Source organism: Limulus polyphemus, unplaced genomic scaffold (assembly GCF_000517525.1).
Source record: "Limulus polyphemus unplaced genomic scaffold, Limulus_polyphemus-2.1.2 Scaffold4526, whole genome shotgun sequence".
Classification (NCBI taxonomy): domain Eukaryota; kingdom Metazoa; phylum Arthropoda; class Merostomata; order Xiphosura; family Limulidae; genus Limulus; species Limulus polyphemus.
Genome location: NW_013670136.1, coordinates 5,379 through 24,171, shown reverse-complemented (window position 1 = coordinate 24,171; position 18,793 = coordinate 5,379). Strand labels below are relative to the sequence as shown.

Below are 18,793 nucleotides of genomic sequence, written 5' to 3'. Positions count from 1 at the left end.
TGTACATTTGCTGTTATGTTAAACTTATATTAAAGTTTTTCTTCATTACCCATTCAAGCCGTCTCCAGCCATTACAACCTTCCTATGTTTATTGAAATACTGTCTTAAAAAAAACAAGCAAACAAGTAAAGAAAAAATGTTTCAAAAAAGAAAGTAAGTGTAGGAACTGTTGATATTAATCCTTCAAAAACAATGCAAACAGGATAGCAGGGATGACATTTGCATCATTCCTGCATAATAGCACAGGCAAGAATTAACATATAGCAATATATATATAACTATTCAATCACAATTGAGTTTAATTTATCCTATTTTTGTCAGTTAACATTACTGTGTGCCTATGCTATTTTGTGATTTCAATAAAATTAAAAAGTGAAAAATGTATTTAATATACCTCCTATATTAAAATATTTAGGGAAATGATTTCAGAAAGCACAGTGTGGCACACTCTTTGATTTTGTCTATAAGTACATTTGACTTAATCATATTACAGTACTTTATATTTTTTATTACAGTTTTAAGAAATATAATGATCAAATACATCAAATCAGTATCTCTGAGATAGTAACATAATTTATGCACATAATCATTTATTTCATGAAACTTCAATCCTAAAACCATCCAAGTATAATTCTTACCTGGCATTTCTTCTCCCAAGTATTTTCTTCCAAATTCAAATCTTACTTCAAGTACTAATATTTAAAAAAAGGTAAAAAAGTATGGTTACAATAAGATTTTGAAAGAGAAAGAATTTTATCTTATCTCATTTTACATAATGCAAGAAGACTGTTAACAAGTAAGATTGAAATGGATTTAGCTTACTTTATCGGTTACTTTTAACATAGAAAAACTAATCGTTTTTATTCACAATTGGGGATTCAATATAATTACAATGCAATTTCAAACTGACAACATAACATTTTTGTTACTTTAATAAAATACTTATGGATTAAGAAATTATTATAGTTTGTTATTCTGATACTGTATATCAAAATCAAGCAGAAGATACAGGAGGACATGTGAAAGCTGAAGGTATTTAAAAACAATGACAAAACACACAGTTTGTTGGAAATAAATGGATTCATATGTTTAAAAAATATAGTGTGCTTTAAAAACATTCCAATCACCTAAATACAAAAGTAATCATTTCAAATTGACAACAAGCTTGATGTAATTGTTATATAGTTTGTAATAATCTTATTTTGTCAAACGTATTGTTTTCTAAATTAATATTTAATGCAATTATATGGTATGTTTATTATTTACACTAAGCTCAACTTTAGGAAACTATAATTGGATATTATGAAAAATGTTGAGATTGTCAAAAAACATTGCAGTAACTGGATTTATAAGGGGTTATTAGCTTTCACACTGGAAGAAGGTGTAGTTGATGAATAAATCAAGAGTTTTAAAAGAATAGCCAATATAAACAAAATTGTTTCTGAACTAACCTATAAAGAAGGAGCAAATTTTATCCATCACTTCATTTGTCAATGATTGGTAACAGTTTGGGCAAGAATGGTGTTTATCAGGACAGCCGTGTGGTTTTGGAAGATAAAGATCTAAATTCGTACAGTAACTTAAAGCATTTTCAACATCTTTTTCATTCTTGTAATTGTATGGGAGAATGTAGAGATTACCGCTATCAAAGCTTTTTTCTTTAAAAATAATAATCACCTTTCCTCCTGTAAAAAAAGAATTTGATTCAAGTACATGAAAGTACCAAAAGAAAAACACGATACTAGATAAAATAATAAGAACACAAAAACAAACGTGCACACATCCATATACATATTAAATATTGGCTAGTATAATATACCTTGTATTTTAAGAATTTTGTGAGAAATGATTTACTATTACATGAAAGAACTGTGAAGTACAATTTGTTTCCACATTTATCAAAAATGTTAACTAAACTAAGAAAGAAACAATCAATAAGGTTTAGCAATTATGATTTCATTAATAATGTTTTATTGACTAACCAAACTGATACTTATCTTCTTGTACAGAACAATTCTCTAATATTATAAATTACTGGCTTTAGGTTAATATAATAGTGAAAAAACATCAGTAATATTATACTAAATGTAGTGTTTAAAGTGATTTGATAATGGTACCAGTATGCATGTATTTGGAGGTGGATGGGTGCATACCTTACAGTTTGGTGTTTCCAGATGACCTAAGATGAAACCTACTAATGTTATAATTGTAGAGTCACTGAAGTCAAATATATATTTCACATGAAACTAAATAGATGAAGACAGAGTGTTTGCAATAGTGTAGAATTTTTGTTTTCTGTAAGTATGTTACACCACCATTTGTTTTCTTACTGTATTCATTTGGAAAGACTTGCTCTACTACTCAAAAGATCAGATGATAAATTAAAATATAAATTAAAACTACATTGTCTGTCATAAAAAAGAAATACTAACTATAATAAAACTGTCTTTTGTGAATGAAGCTCTATATTTGAATTTTTTTTCTAGAGAAATTATATTAAAGCCCTATGAAGAGACTTAAACATTTGCAAACATACCATCTTTAGGAATTTGGTTACAGACACAATGGTCTTTCATACTAAGAATCTCTTTTGAAGGCTGGCCAAATTTGTTATGATATGTTTTCTCTATTTCAAGGGTTCCACAGAAACTTCCATAGCCTAAAAAGTAATTTCATATAATCAGAAAAAATATCAATTTCAAAAAGCAATCATATATGAAGGAAATTCTACAGTTAAAATATTGCAGCCAATAATGGCTAAAAAAAGAAACTTTTGTAATACTTTCTGTACTTCTTAAATTGCAATAAAAAATAAACTTCTAGATGCATAAGTAAAATAGTGACGTATATCTCCAGTATGTATCTTTCTTAACTCAATATTTTGCTATTATATCTTTGTCAGGAGCTGTAATAGTGAAATTTTGAGCTCATAAAGATACATTCTGGAGATACAGGTCATTATTTTATTTACCTTGATATAAATGTCCTGTAAAAAACTCCAGTTTATGTTAACCAAAGTTAAGAATAAACTTTTAGATGCAACTACAATTAATTGTTTCAAATGAAGAAAGTAGCCCTACAAAAATGTTTCAAGTAATTGTTTCAAAACTTTTGGAGATAACTAGAATAACTATATTAATTCGTTATTTACTTCTGAATCCTAGCAAAATTAACATTCCAAAAAAAAATATACATGGTTTCAGATAGTTAATACAACACATTCTAAATGACTAATCATTACAACCGAAATCATGACTAAATAACCATTTTAAAATGATCAAAACATTCATGAAATGATCAATTAGATAATTATCAGCTAAAAAACACATTACTGTTATTATTTATCAAAAAAAGTTTTACTATGATTGACTTTCTAAAGATGTTTTAAAATAAAAACGTTTAATTATATAATTTATTAATGAAGTATATTAAAGACTGAAATTCGTAACAGCTTACCTCTATGAACATTTTTCCAAAGACTTTTGTGAACTGAAATGGTTAAATGAATGTTTATGTATATAAAAATGTGTTTTTAATCAACCATAACAAACTTCACCACAACAATTCAATCAATTTGCTAGTCATTTGGATAAAGAAACAAAGGTCTAAGAATATCTGTTATTCTAATCCCTAGGCTTTTTGTTGCTTATCTCTGAAAAGAAGTTTATTTGATAGGTGTTGCATGTACCACAAATAAATATAAAACCTATTCATTATCTTGAAAAAATCCAAGAGTTTGTTAGTTTTATGTATTTTACATATCACAACTGTAATGACAATCACTTACATAATAATAAAAGAGCTAATTAATTTTTCTCTCTTTTTGAAATAATTAAAAAATACTAATTATGATATTAGTATACAATATTATAAGTAAATTTCTAATCAGAATAAAAATTAATTAGACTAAAATACTTAAATGCTAAATTAAAATTTCATAAGACTGTTGGACATACAAAAACATAAGTTTATGCTTTTATTTTATTGCAGTTTGAAGCTGAAAAGGAAAATCAAGTATTTGTTATAGCTATACTGTTTTCTCAGTGCCTTTTTTTTATAGTTTCAAACTGCAGATTGCAGTACATTCTTTCTTGTTTAAAGGTAGAATTCCCTTATTTAAGTTACCATTTTAACATGGGTTTTAAAGTTGTGATCAGCTTCTAATGAAAACATTTTTCTTGAGAATAGTTTCTCTCAATAAACAAAATCATTATTTACATATATTGTTTTGCATCTCATACCATGCACTATGTATATGTATATGAGAAACTAGTGACAAGAATACTGATTTGTTTAAAAAAACATATCAAGGAAAAAGCATTATACTTATCACATTACCTTCAAATTCTGACACCACACCAAAATGAAGCAACACAAGATTTACCCATTTTATTTACAAAAAAATATATAAAAAAATTGAAATTGATTGCGATAAGTCTCTTATAAGTTTATCTTAAAAGCGAAACATTGATATGCTACAAAATATCAGTAAAATATAATAACATATCACTGTTTCAAAATTGTAAAAATAGAAAGACTATGATAAGGTTAAGGTTTGTTATTATACATCATTATAAGAGTTAAATTTAAGAAAAAACTGAATTACTTTTGAAGTGAAAAAACAATTATATAACTAATTCTAACAAATATATTAATAGCAACTATGACATATAAAGTAATAAACACTCACTAAGAACAAAACTGCAAATAATATTCTTCAACTCCTGTGTTACTGTATCCAAACATACTGGACAAAAAGGGCCTGAAGGAGGACAAGGTTCATGTGGCAAAGGTGGATAACCTAAAGATGGTTGGTAAGGTCCTGGTGGTGGATACGGTTCACAATACTTTAGTTTCTTTACAATTTTCTCTTCATTTATTAAGTTATAATTTATGAGATAGACGAGGTCTGTCAACTGCAGGGCACTATATTTGTGGCCAACTTTGCGCCAAGGATCTTTCACACTCAGTAAGATATACAAACCTAAAAGAAAGAAATTATTAAATGATAATTTAATAAAGAATAGAATGGAAATTACAACATAATGATTCATTGCATTACTTAAAACAACTCTATGCAATAATTCTAATGAGCACTGCTCTGTTTAAACTTGTCACCTTAAGTAAGTCTATGGCAAGCATTAGGTTTTTAAATGTTGTTTTTTATTATATAAAATGCAAGATGGTGTGTTTAACTTTACTCTCTACAAAAACTGTTGTGTACCAGCCTCATCTGGTAGTTTCACAATATAAGTTTATTTGAATCACCAATGTAAGTTCCACCCAATGAAGAATACACAAAATGGACAAGCTGATAAAGCCATCCAGAGAGGGAAAGGGTGAAAGAACATGAGTGGAAGAAATAATTGAAGGAATCAAAAGAATGGACTGGGAATTACAAAGGGAGAAGTGCAAGTCAAATAACAATGGAGTACACAGACACAGGATCCAAGTGAGAAGACAGATGAGAAATGCTGCAAATGGTTGAGGGTGAAAAGTGTGATCAGAATGGAGAATGGCATAGGAGCAATGAAAAAGAATGCATGAAGAATCAATGGCATACATTCAAAGCATAGATGACCACAGCCAAAAGGATGAGGAAATAGGCCTTAATTCTATGCTTACGGGTACACTTTTCTGTACCTTCTTTACTCAGAGTGAAATTTAGAAGCCACATGTAATTAGTTCATGTACATGTTTTAAGCCAATCGAAAGTGCTCATTTTGAATTATATAATACTGTCAGTCTTCCTAAATTATTGATAATGAGAAAGTCATTATACCATTGGAGAGTTTGTAGTGTGATGATCAAGTAATAGTCCAAACATATACAAAATTTTTAGACCTTCATATAGCTTATTTAAAATACAAGTAAATTAGAGTGTTTTTTTTTTTGGTATCAAACTCTAAATTTATAATTTCTTGGTATCTCAAAATGAATATGTAAAAATCTACAAAAATTAATTTGTCTACTCCCTCCATGTGCAAGATTCAACAAGGGTTAGCAAGTACAATGTACAAGTCCAAAAGAAGTTCGTAATATTGTAAGTACTACAGATCATTGTTTTCTATATATATTTTACTTACTTTTCTATTTTTAAAAAAAAGTAGCTGAAATCTAGAAATTTATAAGTAAATAGTTTTAATAATTATATACATATGGTAATCAAAATGTTTCTGTGGGAGAAATGTGGTGTCCAAAATATGTTTGTTTTGCTCTTGAAAGTATTTCACTATAGTCCATAAAAATAGTAATGGCATCAGTGGTGAATCATTACCTTATGTATGACGAATTTTTAAGTTTGTCAGATAAATTCATAACCAAATTTATGAACACATGTTTAGTTAAAGTACTTAATTTAAAAAAAACAGATTTTTTCTGTGCAAAAGCATTGTAACGTTTTCTGTTAGTCTGCTAAACTTTGTGAAGATATGCATACCTTATTAACAGTAATAGTATGACTAATGACTGGTTACTTTGGTGGTGCATGTTAGGCCTTTTGGACCTAACCCATAAGTGTAGAGTCAAAGGAGAGATGATGTACGAAACAGAAAGCAAAAGCATCTTAGGGAGTTAGTTTAAGGGCATAGAAAACAATAATAAGGTCCCACTCAGGTAGGCTAGAAGGATAGGAAGGGCAATGGAGGTGAAAGGAATGAAAGAGCATAGTAAGGACTGTGGAGGAAAAACCCCAAAGGTAATGGGAAAATTGGAAAGTAATAAAAAAGGAGCTCCTGGTAACCAGCAATAATCAAAAGTGATGAGCCATGGTTGAAGATCCCAGTGAAGCACACAAACAGATGGGGAACAAAATGATGAGAAGGGGAAAAAGAATGGTGCAGCAACAAAAAGCAAAAATTATGCCACTTCCATTGATACATGATGATGATGGTGGACAGGTGAACAGAATGGGAAAAGAGGGAGGCTACATATGAAAAAAGAGTCCTGAACAATGTGAAAAGAACCAGACAAATCCCCTGCATGAAGTTGGAGAAATGATACAGCTAGATGAAAGAGCGAAGTACAAGATCGAGGAAGAAGAGAATGGGAAGAATGGAAGAGGAGGATAGCAAAAAATTCAACATAAGAAACCACAATTGAGCTTGCCAATAGGGTGCCACCAGAAGGACCTCAAAGAATTTTCTGAATGAGAAAAAGAACATGAGGGAGGATATGAATAGGAAGACAAACCTAAAGGAAAAGCTTGGACCAGTCCTGCTTAAATGCATCCATTGCTAGAGCCGATGGATGCAAAACAGGAGACCAGAAGAGAGGAAGCTTGATATTGTTCTAAATGGTTAAGGCATCATTATGAGGGGTGCCTAGACAAGAGCACAGCCTTTGAAAAACATGAGAATTGAGGGACCACACTGTAGGAGAAATCTTGTCTGGCCACAAGCAACAATTCACAACATGATTCAGGACACCTAGAAAATAACAGGCCACAAGGCAGACATGCAGAGAAAGGGCCCAGAAGAGAAGGTCAAAGGCCCCAAAACAGAAAGAGCAAGACCAACTGAAGAATTTCTAGGCTGCATGAGAGACTCCCTCTCCTGTCCCAAAATAGACATCACTTGTTCAACAGACAAAGAGAAACCTGATGCCATTTTAATTGTTTGTGTAGCATAAGCAATGTCTAGTTGTCCCACACCAGACAAATTTGAAGTTACTGTGACTTGGGAATTCATAATGTGGAAATAAAATGTCAGAAAATCTGCAGGTGCAGAAATGTTTGAAAACTAAAATCCAAATTGAAGGTTTCCACAACAAATTCCAATATCACAAAAGTTAAAGTGCAAAAAAACACAATAACATATCTTAACACATGAATGCTAAATCAAGAAGTGATAATTGAACAATCAGTATAGAGGGAGTGTGTCCTGTGCTAGGAGGGTGTGTCACACTCCTATTTGTGGACGGTTGTTACATGCTCATTTGCATGCAGCAATGTCATGTGAAAACAGACAAGTTTAGGTGAAAGCCTCAAGGCTGGTGGTGAACAAAAAAGTTCACATACAGAGGGCAGCAATGAATCAGGAAAGCCATATGTGAGAAGATGATACATATTGTATCAGAATATTATATTCAAAGTCCCTCAGACTTACCTCTGAGACATAAGGGGCACATGTTATACTGATACCCATAAACATTAAAACCTCCACTAAAATAGGTCCTAAAATATTGATACACATTAATTATTTATATCAAGTTTTCCTCTTTTAAATGGAAGAAATCAGAAAAATACAAGAAAACCATTATGATAAAGTACCTATGTAATGGTAAAAGATCAGATGATACAATATTCTTAAAACAGAATTAATTATGAATTACAAAAGAAAAGACTATACTCATACTCTAAAAAGGTTTTAAATAGCTATTTTTGGGGTAACAGAGGGAGATATATTATGTGCAACATTCAGAATTAAAATGTATTCAGATTACAAAGAAATCCAATCCAGTAATAGTGTTTACAACAATATTAGTTTTATGTGTTTTATAATGCAATTAACTTAACAGAAATATAATAGCATTTCATTTATGTTAGGTTTTAATTTCTTTATTCTTAGTGCTTCCAGATTTTTCTTTTTCTTAGGTTCTTCTCTAAATTTAATACTTTAACATTTTAAAAATTTAATTTGTACTGTTCTCAATGATGACTCCAGGATTTTGAAAGAGGTGGCAGACAGATGGATTTGGGAAAGGTGAAAGTGTGTTTTTTTTTCAAGAATAAGTGGAAGAAAACCTGTGGAAGATGCATTAATAAGTTCTAAGAAAGAATTATTATTTTTGCTGTAGAATATTTACATTAATATTACAAACACACTGTCTGTTTTACAAGGTTTCTTATCAACTTGAGCATTTTCTTCAGTGAGGTTTCAGATTGACTCTACAAATTAATTAATTAACATGAAATTCAAATTCCTAAACTTAGTAAACATATTAAAATTTAATTATAATTCCATGGAATAGCTTATACAAGCTCATAACACACATATATCAAATAATGAAATGCATTAATAAGTTATAAAACAGTTTCATTTTATGTTTCAGGCACTTTCTTTAGCAGTTGTTGAGGCCCAAGGTACCAATTTAATTTTCTTGTTGCACTCAGATTCGCACACTTCAAAATTTTCTTAACTCTTACTGTGATTGTTTACAAAGACAATAGGACTAACCAGAGACTTGATAACATTTTGTTGGGAGGGTTTTCATTGTGTAGTGTCGCTTAGTAACTGAAGGCATTGTATTCTGGGAGATGTAATATTTTAATGATGAATAAATAAAATGACTGTGAATCCAGAAAGTCTTTCAATTTGTTTTATTTGCTCAATGTTTCTACTTTATGAGGAGCAAATATTTTCAGTAATGAACTCTATTACTCAAATTAAGGCTATTCTACAAAATAAACAACACAAGAATATATCATGTATGCGATCGTTAATTGATGGTTTTTATTTCATTTGCATGCTTGGTTTTCCAATGAATTAATTTTCTTGTATGTTTTTAAGTTATATCATCTGTAATTTTTCTAACTTTGTCTTTTACTATTTTGTAAAGGTTATTGTAGTCTTCTGTGCTTACTGCATTTGCTAGATGATTTGATTCTTTTGCTACCTGCTACTCATACACTGAAAATTTCAGTCTAAACACATTCTATTTTATAGACTTTACCATTGTCATATTTTTCATTTTAAATAACTTTGGTAGAAAATGGAAACCAAATTAAAGTTTTAAAAAGTATATAAAGAAGAAAAATTATGTCCAACATTTCTAAGGATAAAACAAGATACTTTCACCCTAAAGTCTTATAAATTATAGAGGCCACTCAAGAAAAATACTAAAAACTATTAAACTTGTAAAATGTAGAGAAATGAACTATTTAAGAAAAAGGTCTAAATGAAATCATCTTGCAAGTACAACAACATTTGCATCATAAATGATGAGGAAAATAAGAAAAAACTAAAATATAATAAAAAACAAAGTACAATTATTAAAGAAGCAAACAGAACAATGGGAGAAGCTAAACAAGATTTATATAAGATAAACAGACCTAAAATAACAAGTTATTTTCCAAAGAAACCAAAAACAAGAACAATAAGTGATTTCCTAAAGGAAATTTTGATGAAATCAGAAATAGTAATCCAAAGAATATGAAATAGGCAAACAAATTATTAGCACAGAAGATAAAAGAGCTGTAAGCAATCTACAGCAAATGAAAAGTCATAATTACAAAGGCTGATAAAGGAAATACTTTTGTGGTACTATCAAAAATGGAATACAATGAAAAAAATCAAAGAAATTGAGATTTCTACAAATTTTGAAAAAAGTAAAGAAAGACCTTAATGAAATAAGGGAAAAGAAACTAAATACATGTTTACAATAATTAAAAGATCTAAATTTGATCTTCATTTAGCTTTAATTACTTTTACGAAGAACAGACATAAGTATACCACAGTTATTTGGAACATCAAAGATATATTAAGAATCTTTCTCAGTGAAATGACCAACCCAATTAATAAATGAAAACTTTAATTATGAATTATGCAAATGATTAGATTGTATCCTAAAAAGATATACAAAAAATGAGAAAACTCTCATGTACAACTCTTATGAAGTAACAAACAAAGTGAAGAAAGAAAACTAATAGTAGTAACTGTAGCTTTAATATATGATCAATGTATTATCAAATACAGGAGAAAGAAGCCATTGATATTTCATTAAATAAAATAAAAAACAATGAAAAAGATACAGAAATACCTTTAAAAATTAACAACTTCTTTTTTTTATGTTTGAAAAAACCTTCTTTGTACAGAGAGGAGGTTTACAAGTGAGAAGTCCATTACCTCAGTATTAGCAATGCTATTGCTCATAAGCACAAAGACAAAGGCCATTAATCTTACATATATTGCAAACCATAGTGTTTGTCTGAGCGTTTGTCTGTCTCCTGGTTGAAAAGCTGCACACACAGGCAAAGCTCAATATTCACTTTTGAAATGATGGGAGAACAGGCATGAATAATGATGATGCCAAATTTTATTTTGCAAGCAGGATATTCTACAGTAAATTGTAAGAAATTAATTGCACTATCATTCACATTTCAAAATGTGACACAACTTAAATAACAAATATTTACCATATGTTGAGTGGCTCTCAGCATGACTCAACAACTACTTTTCGCAGTGGGCGGTATAAGAAGTTCAGAGCTTTGGCTCTGAGTAAACCAAGAATGCAACACAATTATCCTTTTTAAAGTTCATTAAATAATTCAAATTTATAGATTAACTTAAACTTTTCCCATCACTGGGAACAGGTACTTTTGCTACATTAACTTAAACTTTTTTGGTCACTGGGGATGGGTATTTTTGCTTGTACAGTAATAATTTCACTACTTTTCTAATGGCTTTAAATGAAATGAAATATAATGTATTTTTTAAACATATTAATGAACATCATAAAGACATAAAACTTTATAATAGAAAATGACGAAAATGGTTGTATAAACTATATGAATATAAACAACAAGTTTGAAAATCCACCAAAAGAAGTCTTGCAATGGAACTTAGATAAACTACATTTCTGCACACAATATAAAAAGTAAAAGCTGAAACTTTAAAAGGATGTATAATAGCACTACTGAGTTTAGGCACAAATGAAAATGTTGAAAACAAAATTAAAAACATATAAGAATGTGGAAGAATGACAAACGAGAATCATAAAAATATAATTGATAACACAATCAAGAAAAAATGGACAAAAGCAAGAATAACGCATCAAAATGAACAGGACAATAAGAAAAAACTAAAATATAATAAAAAACAAAGCACAATTATTAAAGAGAAAGAGAAAATGTACATATGGATCAATATCATTTGTAGTTGTTATTAGTGAATAGTTATTCAGAATATGGTGCATATTAAATTTAAGAAATGTTTAAAAAAATGGTGTAAATTGAAAGGTATAAAAGACTGGTGTACTTTTAGCAATGCTTATAAGGCAGACAAGGATTGAGGTAGCTCTGGGTGAGATAAGGTAAGACCATTTCAGAACTTTATACGTGTTTGATAATTAAATGGGTTCTTCTTAAAATGAAAATACTCATACCATGTTATTTATTTGATTAAAATATTAATAATCATGTGAAGGTGTATGCAAATATTAACTCACAAAAACATCCCTTTTTTCTCCTAAAGTATCAAAAAGTCTTATGTTTAAAAACTATTCACCAAAACTTACCAACTTTCAGTTGGTCACAATAGCAGTCTTTTTTCACGCTGTAAGTGATCTCATATGCAAAGTCATACTTGTTACCTTTGTATAATTTGATAATTACAAACTTTCCACAAGAAAATCCATATCCTAGAAAAAAAAATATAATAAGAACAATTCCAAGCTCACAAAAGATTTAAGAATAATTTAAAAGTAAGCAGCTATTTCATGAAGAGGCATCAAAGGATAAATTAATATAATTAATTAAATTTTCCTATTAAAGAATATTTGTAAATTGTACATAAAGAGTATACTACTTAATATTTTTATTCTAATGACACAAACATTTAGTTATATGCTATTTAAAGCAAATTATGTTTTGAATTTAAAATATACATATGTATTTAAAATGTGAATTTTTATAATAATAAAAATACATTTTTATACATGTACATTTATAAGATATTTCATAGTATGGTTATATGAAATTTATTCTTATTACTCTAGATGATTCACATAAAAGGATGTATTTAAATGGGTAAAAAATTACATGTGATGACTTACCTGAACCAGGAAGTGTTTTGATGTCAATCTTGAGAACTAAGAAGATTAACATATTAAAATATTTGAATAGTTAATTCATACTAACATTATATTCAATAAAACTGCTTAGAAGTATTTTATATAAGTTAAAAAATATCTATTACAAAATAACTGTATGAGACAATAAAACAAAGAATAATTTAACATAAAATATGGGTATATCTTACCATTACTTATATAACACTTATATATCAAAATAAAAACAGAACAAGTTTTAAAGTTTAAATATCTCAAGTTGTCTTTCATCCAACTATTTTCAATCTTCTTACAGCCAACATAGAGAAATAGATCCAAGAAATATTCCCATAAAGTAAAACGATTCTTCCTAATGTTAATTGGAACAAATGACACCCTTTGAGAGTGTATAAGTGGGCAAAGTTAAAATTATGTCCATTTATCCAACACATATAAAAAGCTCCTTTGATCTTGAAACAAACTTAATGGTTTTAAAAAAAATACTAGTCTTATTAAAAATGACAATTTTCTTTTCTTATCTTACCTCCGCTCACATAATAGCTAGAATCCCACACTGACCTGGTGGAGAGACCAGTGCAAAATATACCTAGATAGGCACCCTTCGGAAATGGACAAAGAATGCCTATGGAGTGACTTCTCTTGTTAAAGGAACACATGCATGGGAGACCACACCACTTCTGAACCAGGTATACTCTTCACCCATCATGAAAGTATGTGTCATTAAATTGGGTGGAAAAAAAAGGAGCATATCCATGATTCTAAATACGTTGGCTGGTCCAGTTCCTTTTCAAAATGAGGTATCCTGGGAACCAACCTGCACAAGATAGTAGGATGAGAGTTGCCCAATTGATTAGTTTGTTTAATATAAAGATATATGGTGTAGAATGTCTAGGGTGCATCAGACCATACTCAGTGGGTCAACTCCAGTCCAAAACCAGGTGGCATCGGGTATTTATTGTCTGGTCCATGGTAGTAGGAGGATCCCTACTGTCTTCACCTCAAGATGAGAAAACAGAAGGAAAAAATGTTCTGTTCAGTCTTCCTAGTCAGGTCAGATCCATTACCAAAACTAGTCACTCAGGAACCCAGAATCCAAAGGATAATAGGAAGGGAAGTGTAACATGGTGGTTCACTCAAAACCAAAACCAGACCGTCAAGCAACTGACCTGCAGGAGATGATAGGATGGGGCTTCCCTGGCTGATTAGTATATCTATTGGCTGGTGCAGTTCCTTTCCAACACCATATCTCCTGGGAAGTGACCTGAGGAAAAGGATGGGATGGGAGTTCCTCACTCAATTAGTATATCTCTACCATCACATGTATGAGGACTTATATTGGCTGGTCCAGCTCCTTTCCAAAACCAGACCTCATGGGAATCAACTTCCAGGAGATGGTAGGCTTGGGTTACCCAACCAGAGAGGTGAGCTGCATTTTGGTGGATCACCAGTTTATGACCAGGTGGGTTCAGGTATTTTTTTTCCAGTCTTCAGTTGGAGGAGGATTACACATCATCTACACCAACAGAACATTACCACCTGACTCTCGATTGAATGGGATTGAGTACATTCAGGAGGAAGCCTCCATGATCCACCACCCCAGTGGCTAGGAACAGGTAAGTGTTAAGGACTCTCTTACTCCACTTGTAGTAGGGGAGGAAGTGTGGTGGAGAGTCTAGAGGAATGCTACACTGGAGACTGCACAAAAGGTGACAATGAAACTGTATTTTGAAAAACAGGCCACTCCTGAATTATTCAATTTAAGAAACAGAGGGATGGGTAGCAATCCCTTTCTACTTTACTCATTATAGTCTATGAGACAGTACAGTCTGGGAGAGGCATATCTATGATGAAATATTCCATGATATGAACCTACTAGCACTCTTATCAAACACCCTATCTCAACAGTATGTGTTATAGGCCTTGTTGTTATGGTTATGTTGGCTGGTCCAGCTTCTTTCCACACCAAACCTTCTGGGAATAAACCTGAAGGGGATGGTATGATGAGGATTCCCAACTTGATTAGTATTTTGTGAAAGGCTGTACAGTGTAGGTTTGTTGGCTGGTCCAGTTCCTTTCCAAAACCAGCTTTCCTGGGAATCAATCATGCAAGAGATGGTAGGATGGTAGCTCCCCAGCCAATAAATATACCTGGACAGGCACCACTCACCACTGAGTGGGATCTGATATGAAAGAGAGGTGTGATCCTGTAAGGGAAAAGAAATTTACCAACTCACAGTTAAATTATTGTGTGGAGATAATGGGAGATGAAGGTGTTGGATGAGTTCCACATACATGCTAGCCTGGATGATTTCTTTTATGAGATGATATGGGTAAGTAGCCAGGGAAAAGGTAAGATGTCAAATCTGATGAGATGACACCTGAAAAAAAAAAAGGTTGGGATTTGGGAGATAAGGATGAATAAGCTAGCCTGATAAGTTGGCAGGAGGAGGAGGAAAGGATACTGAGTCTGTGAAAAAAAGGAGGAGGATTGAGGAAATGAAGGGATAAATCTTTTGACAGTACCTGAATCACCCATGGATCTGACGTGAAATCGTGCCCTAGTTGCATGAATCTGGCCAAGCGTGCACCTACCTTGCCAGAACTTACAGGATAGTTACCAGTACCCTTGGCAGTATGGGTTTCAGTGGTGAATACTCTGACAACTCACTGCTGAAACATGATTAAGTGGAACAGATAAAGAGGCTGAATGAAGAGGATGAGAAATAGGAGTAGGATCAAGAGCAGGTGAAGGCTGCGACACTTAAGAGACCAAGGAAGAAATAGAAGAGTATTGTATCTCTACCCATTAGTCCAATGAATCAGGTAGATCTCCAAAAGTCAACCAACATAAAAAAGGAGCCATCCAAAGATCTCATAGGTAGGTCGTGGGTAGATGCACATTAGTTAACAGAGCATCCCTACTCAGGAGATTCCAACAATAGAGGAGCCATGTTTAGAGGGAAAGAGCTGAGGAGGATAAACACACAAACGTGGAGAAAATAAGATTACAAGTATCCTCCAAAAACCCCGCAGGGGATCAGCAAATAGCCTCTGTGAGGAGATGAATGGAGGAAAGGTAACATATGAGGGAGATTAGGGTTAAATGAAGGTAGAAAAATTGGGTGTAGGATAACCTCACAGAAGTATCAGGGTCTGAACCCCAAACCTGAATCAATGTCTCCAGCTGTTGGGAGTCCAAAAACAGGAAATCCACTTGATGGTATACAAAAGCATATTTGATCCAAAACTCGATGGGGGATGAGACATGCTGACCCCCGCATGCAGTTGTGCCAGAAATTATCCATTATGGGCTCTAATATCTGGAGATGAGAGGAAAACGAGGTATTCCTAGGAAGGTGCCAAATGTAGGAGTGAAGGAGAGGAGTTATATGAAACTGGGAATACAGACAAAAGGTAAAATACCTGTGATACCATATCCAGGAAAACCGAGGGCAGCCTGGGAACATCCACAGGAGAAACTCGGGACTGCGTGGCATAGGAAAGGGGAAGAAAAAGAATCTCTAAATCTTTGTCATCCTGCCCAGTCTTTACAGGAAAAGATATGTCCTGCCTGAGTTCTAGAGAAGCTGTTGGCTGCGTGATGGATTCAAGCTCCCTTCTGACAAAGACTGGGACCTACTCAGCTGAAAGTGTGGAACCTGAAGCCAGAGATATAGCAGTTGCAGTGACTTGAAATTCTCAGGTCATATCAACTGTAGGGCATTTCCCAAGTAGAAAAAAGTCATTATTTCTTTAATTTGTTTAACTGATATTATTAAACGAATTGAAAATAACAAATCTACTAAGTAGAAAAAAAATTAGTTAATCAACATAAAAATAAACATGCACTAAAACCAATTAACATGAGCAAATGTTTGCAGACATTTGATCTCCACTGTGCCAAATTGAAAAGTAAAGATTAGGTTCTCCAATAAAGAGGGAGCCAGCTGTGATAGGACAGTGTGTTGCTCTCATATTGGTAGAGAGTTGTTGAATGTTTATTTGCATGCTACAACTCAGCTGAACCATGTTGAAACATGGGATAGATGAGAGTTTCAAGGCTAGTGGCAAGCAAAAATATTTGTGCATATAGAGGACAGCACTGAGTGGGAAAGTGCTATTATGTGAGAAAAGATAAGATACTGTATCGAAAACCAGAGTAATCAAATGAGGCTGACTTAATATTAGATGAAAATATTTTATCTTTACCTGTGATTGTATCATTATTATCCATGAAAAATATTATGTTGATATATTAGAAATATTATAGGAAGGATAGTAAAACAAATAGTCAAGTCTTTTTATGAATCACATATAATTTATAATGCTTAGAAACAAAATACTGAGCAAACTTTTAAAACACTATATAATAAATTTTTCTTTAATATCCATACCAAATCTGCTGCTAACTAAGACTATGTTCATCTTAGTATATAAAAACAAACTGCTATTTTATTATAGAAGTTACAAATCTTTATGAGATGATTCTGGTTATTAAAGTGATTACATGTACTTTAAATATGAAGGTATGAATTCATGCTTATAATAAGTGATTGCCCATAATATACAGTAAATGACTAAAAAGTATCTTTAATTGCTGTCATTAATTCTGTGATTCTTATTAATGTACATAAAGTATTACACAAAATATACAGACTAAATATTTTATGATGCCTGAACTTACTGAAATCAAGTGTACAAATAATTTCCTCCAGTTTATAATCTATGTCATGATGGCAGTTGAGACAGGAATAAGGAACTGAAGGACAACTTGTAGATGGACCAGGTAGAGGGTAAATTATAGGTGTTGGGTAAGTCCTAGATGGTAGGTAAGTTATAGGTGGTGGGTAAGTTATAGGTGGTGGGTAAGTTATAGGTGGTGGGTAAGTTATAGGTGGTGGGTAAGTTACAGGTGGTGGGTAAGTTATAGGTGTTGGGTAAGTCCTAGATGGTTGGTAAGGTGGGTAAGTTATAGGTGGTGGGTAAGTTATAGGTGGTGGGTAAGTTATAGGTGGTGGATAAGTTATAGGTGGTGGGTAAGTTATAGGTGGTGGGTAAGTTATGAATGGTGGGTAAGTTATAGGTGGTGGGTAAGTTATAGGTGGTGGGTAAGTCAAGGTGGTGGGTAGGTTAGAGGTGGTGGGTAAGTTCTAGGTGGTGGGTAAGTTACAGGTGGTGGGTAAGTTACAGGTGTTGGGTAAGTTACAGGTGGTGGGAAAGTTATAGGTGGTGGGTAAGGTACAGGTGGTGGGTAAGGTTTAGGTGATGGATATGTTACAGGTGGTGGATATGTTACAGGTGGTGGATAAGGTATGGGTGGTGGATAATATACAGGTGGTGGGAAAGTTACAGGTGGTGGGTAAGTTACAGGTGGTGGGTAAGTTATAGGTGGTGGGTAAGTTATAGGTGGTGGATAAGGTACAGGTGGTGGATAAGGTACAGGTGGTGGGTAATAAGTCACAGGTGGTGGATAAGGTACAGGTGGTGGATAAGGCATAGGTGGTGGATAAGGCACAGGTGGTGGATAAGGTTCACAATACTTTAGTTTCTTTTCAATTTTTCCTTCATTTCTTGAATTATAATTTACAAGATAGACTTCATCTGTCAACTGCACAGAACTGTATTTGTAGCCAACTTTTCCCCAAGGGCCTTTTATGCTCAGCAAGATATGTAGACCTGAAAGAAATGCATTAATAAATGTTTCTGTAAGTAAATTGCAGGCTGTAAAATAAAACAAAATATTTCATTACATTACTTTAAAAACTTCTATGCAATATGACTAATATACATTGCTTTTTTATTAAAAGTTATTAATCTAAGTAATTCAATTCTAATCACCAGCTTTTCAATGTTCAATTTTTTATACATAAAATGCCAGTTGAACATTAATCTTTATAAAGCTGTTGTGCATCACTATTTTTGTTATTAAGCAATAGTTAGTAGTTAATCTTAAATTCTATAATTATATCATAACAACTGACTTTAATAAATTAATAGCAATATAGGA

At 32.1% G+C, this 18,793-nt stretch overlaps 1 protein-coding gene across 1 annotated transcript in view; it reads right to left on the bottom strand.

Annotated features, from left to right (window-relative positions):
• The window catches only part of LOC106471299, a gene marked incomplete at its 3' end in the record, with an annotated part of 75,734 nt that extends 57,451 nt beyond the window's left edge, over nt 1-18,283 (bottom strand). The window contains exons 1-9 of the mRNA XM_022399913.1: nt 17,975-18,283; nt 17,471-17,936; nt 12,772-12,807; nt 12,235-12,357; nt 4,691-4,984; nt 3,457-3,489; nt 2,537-2,659; nt 1,452-1,685; nt 639-692 (exon numbers count right to left, since the gene is read on the bottom strand). Coding sequence (XP_022255621.1) covers nt 639-692; nt 1,452-1,685; nt 2,537-2,659; nt 3,457-3,489; nt 4,691-4,984; nt 12,235-12,357; nt 12,772-12,807; nt 17,471-17,936; nt 17,975-18,283 — 1,672 coding nt within the window. The remainder of the gene's footprint in view (nt 1-638; nt 693-1,451; nt 1,686-2,536; nt 2,660-3,456; nt 3,490-4,690; nt 4,985-12,234; nt 12,358-12,771; nt 12,808-17,470; nt 17,937-17,974) is intronic.
• Between the last annotated feature and the right edge of the window lie 510 nt (nt 18,284-18,793).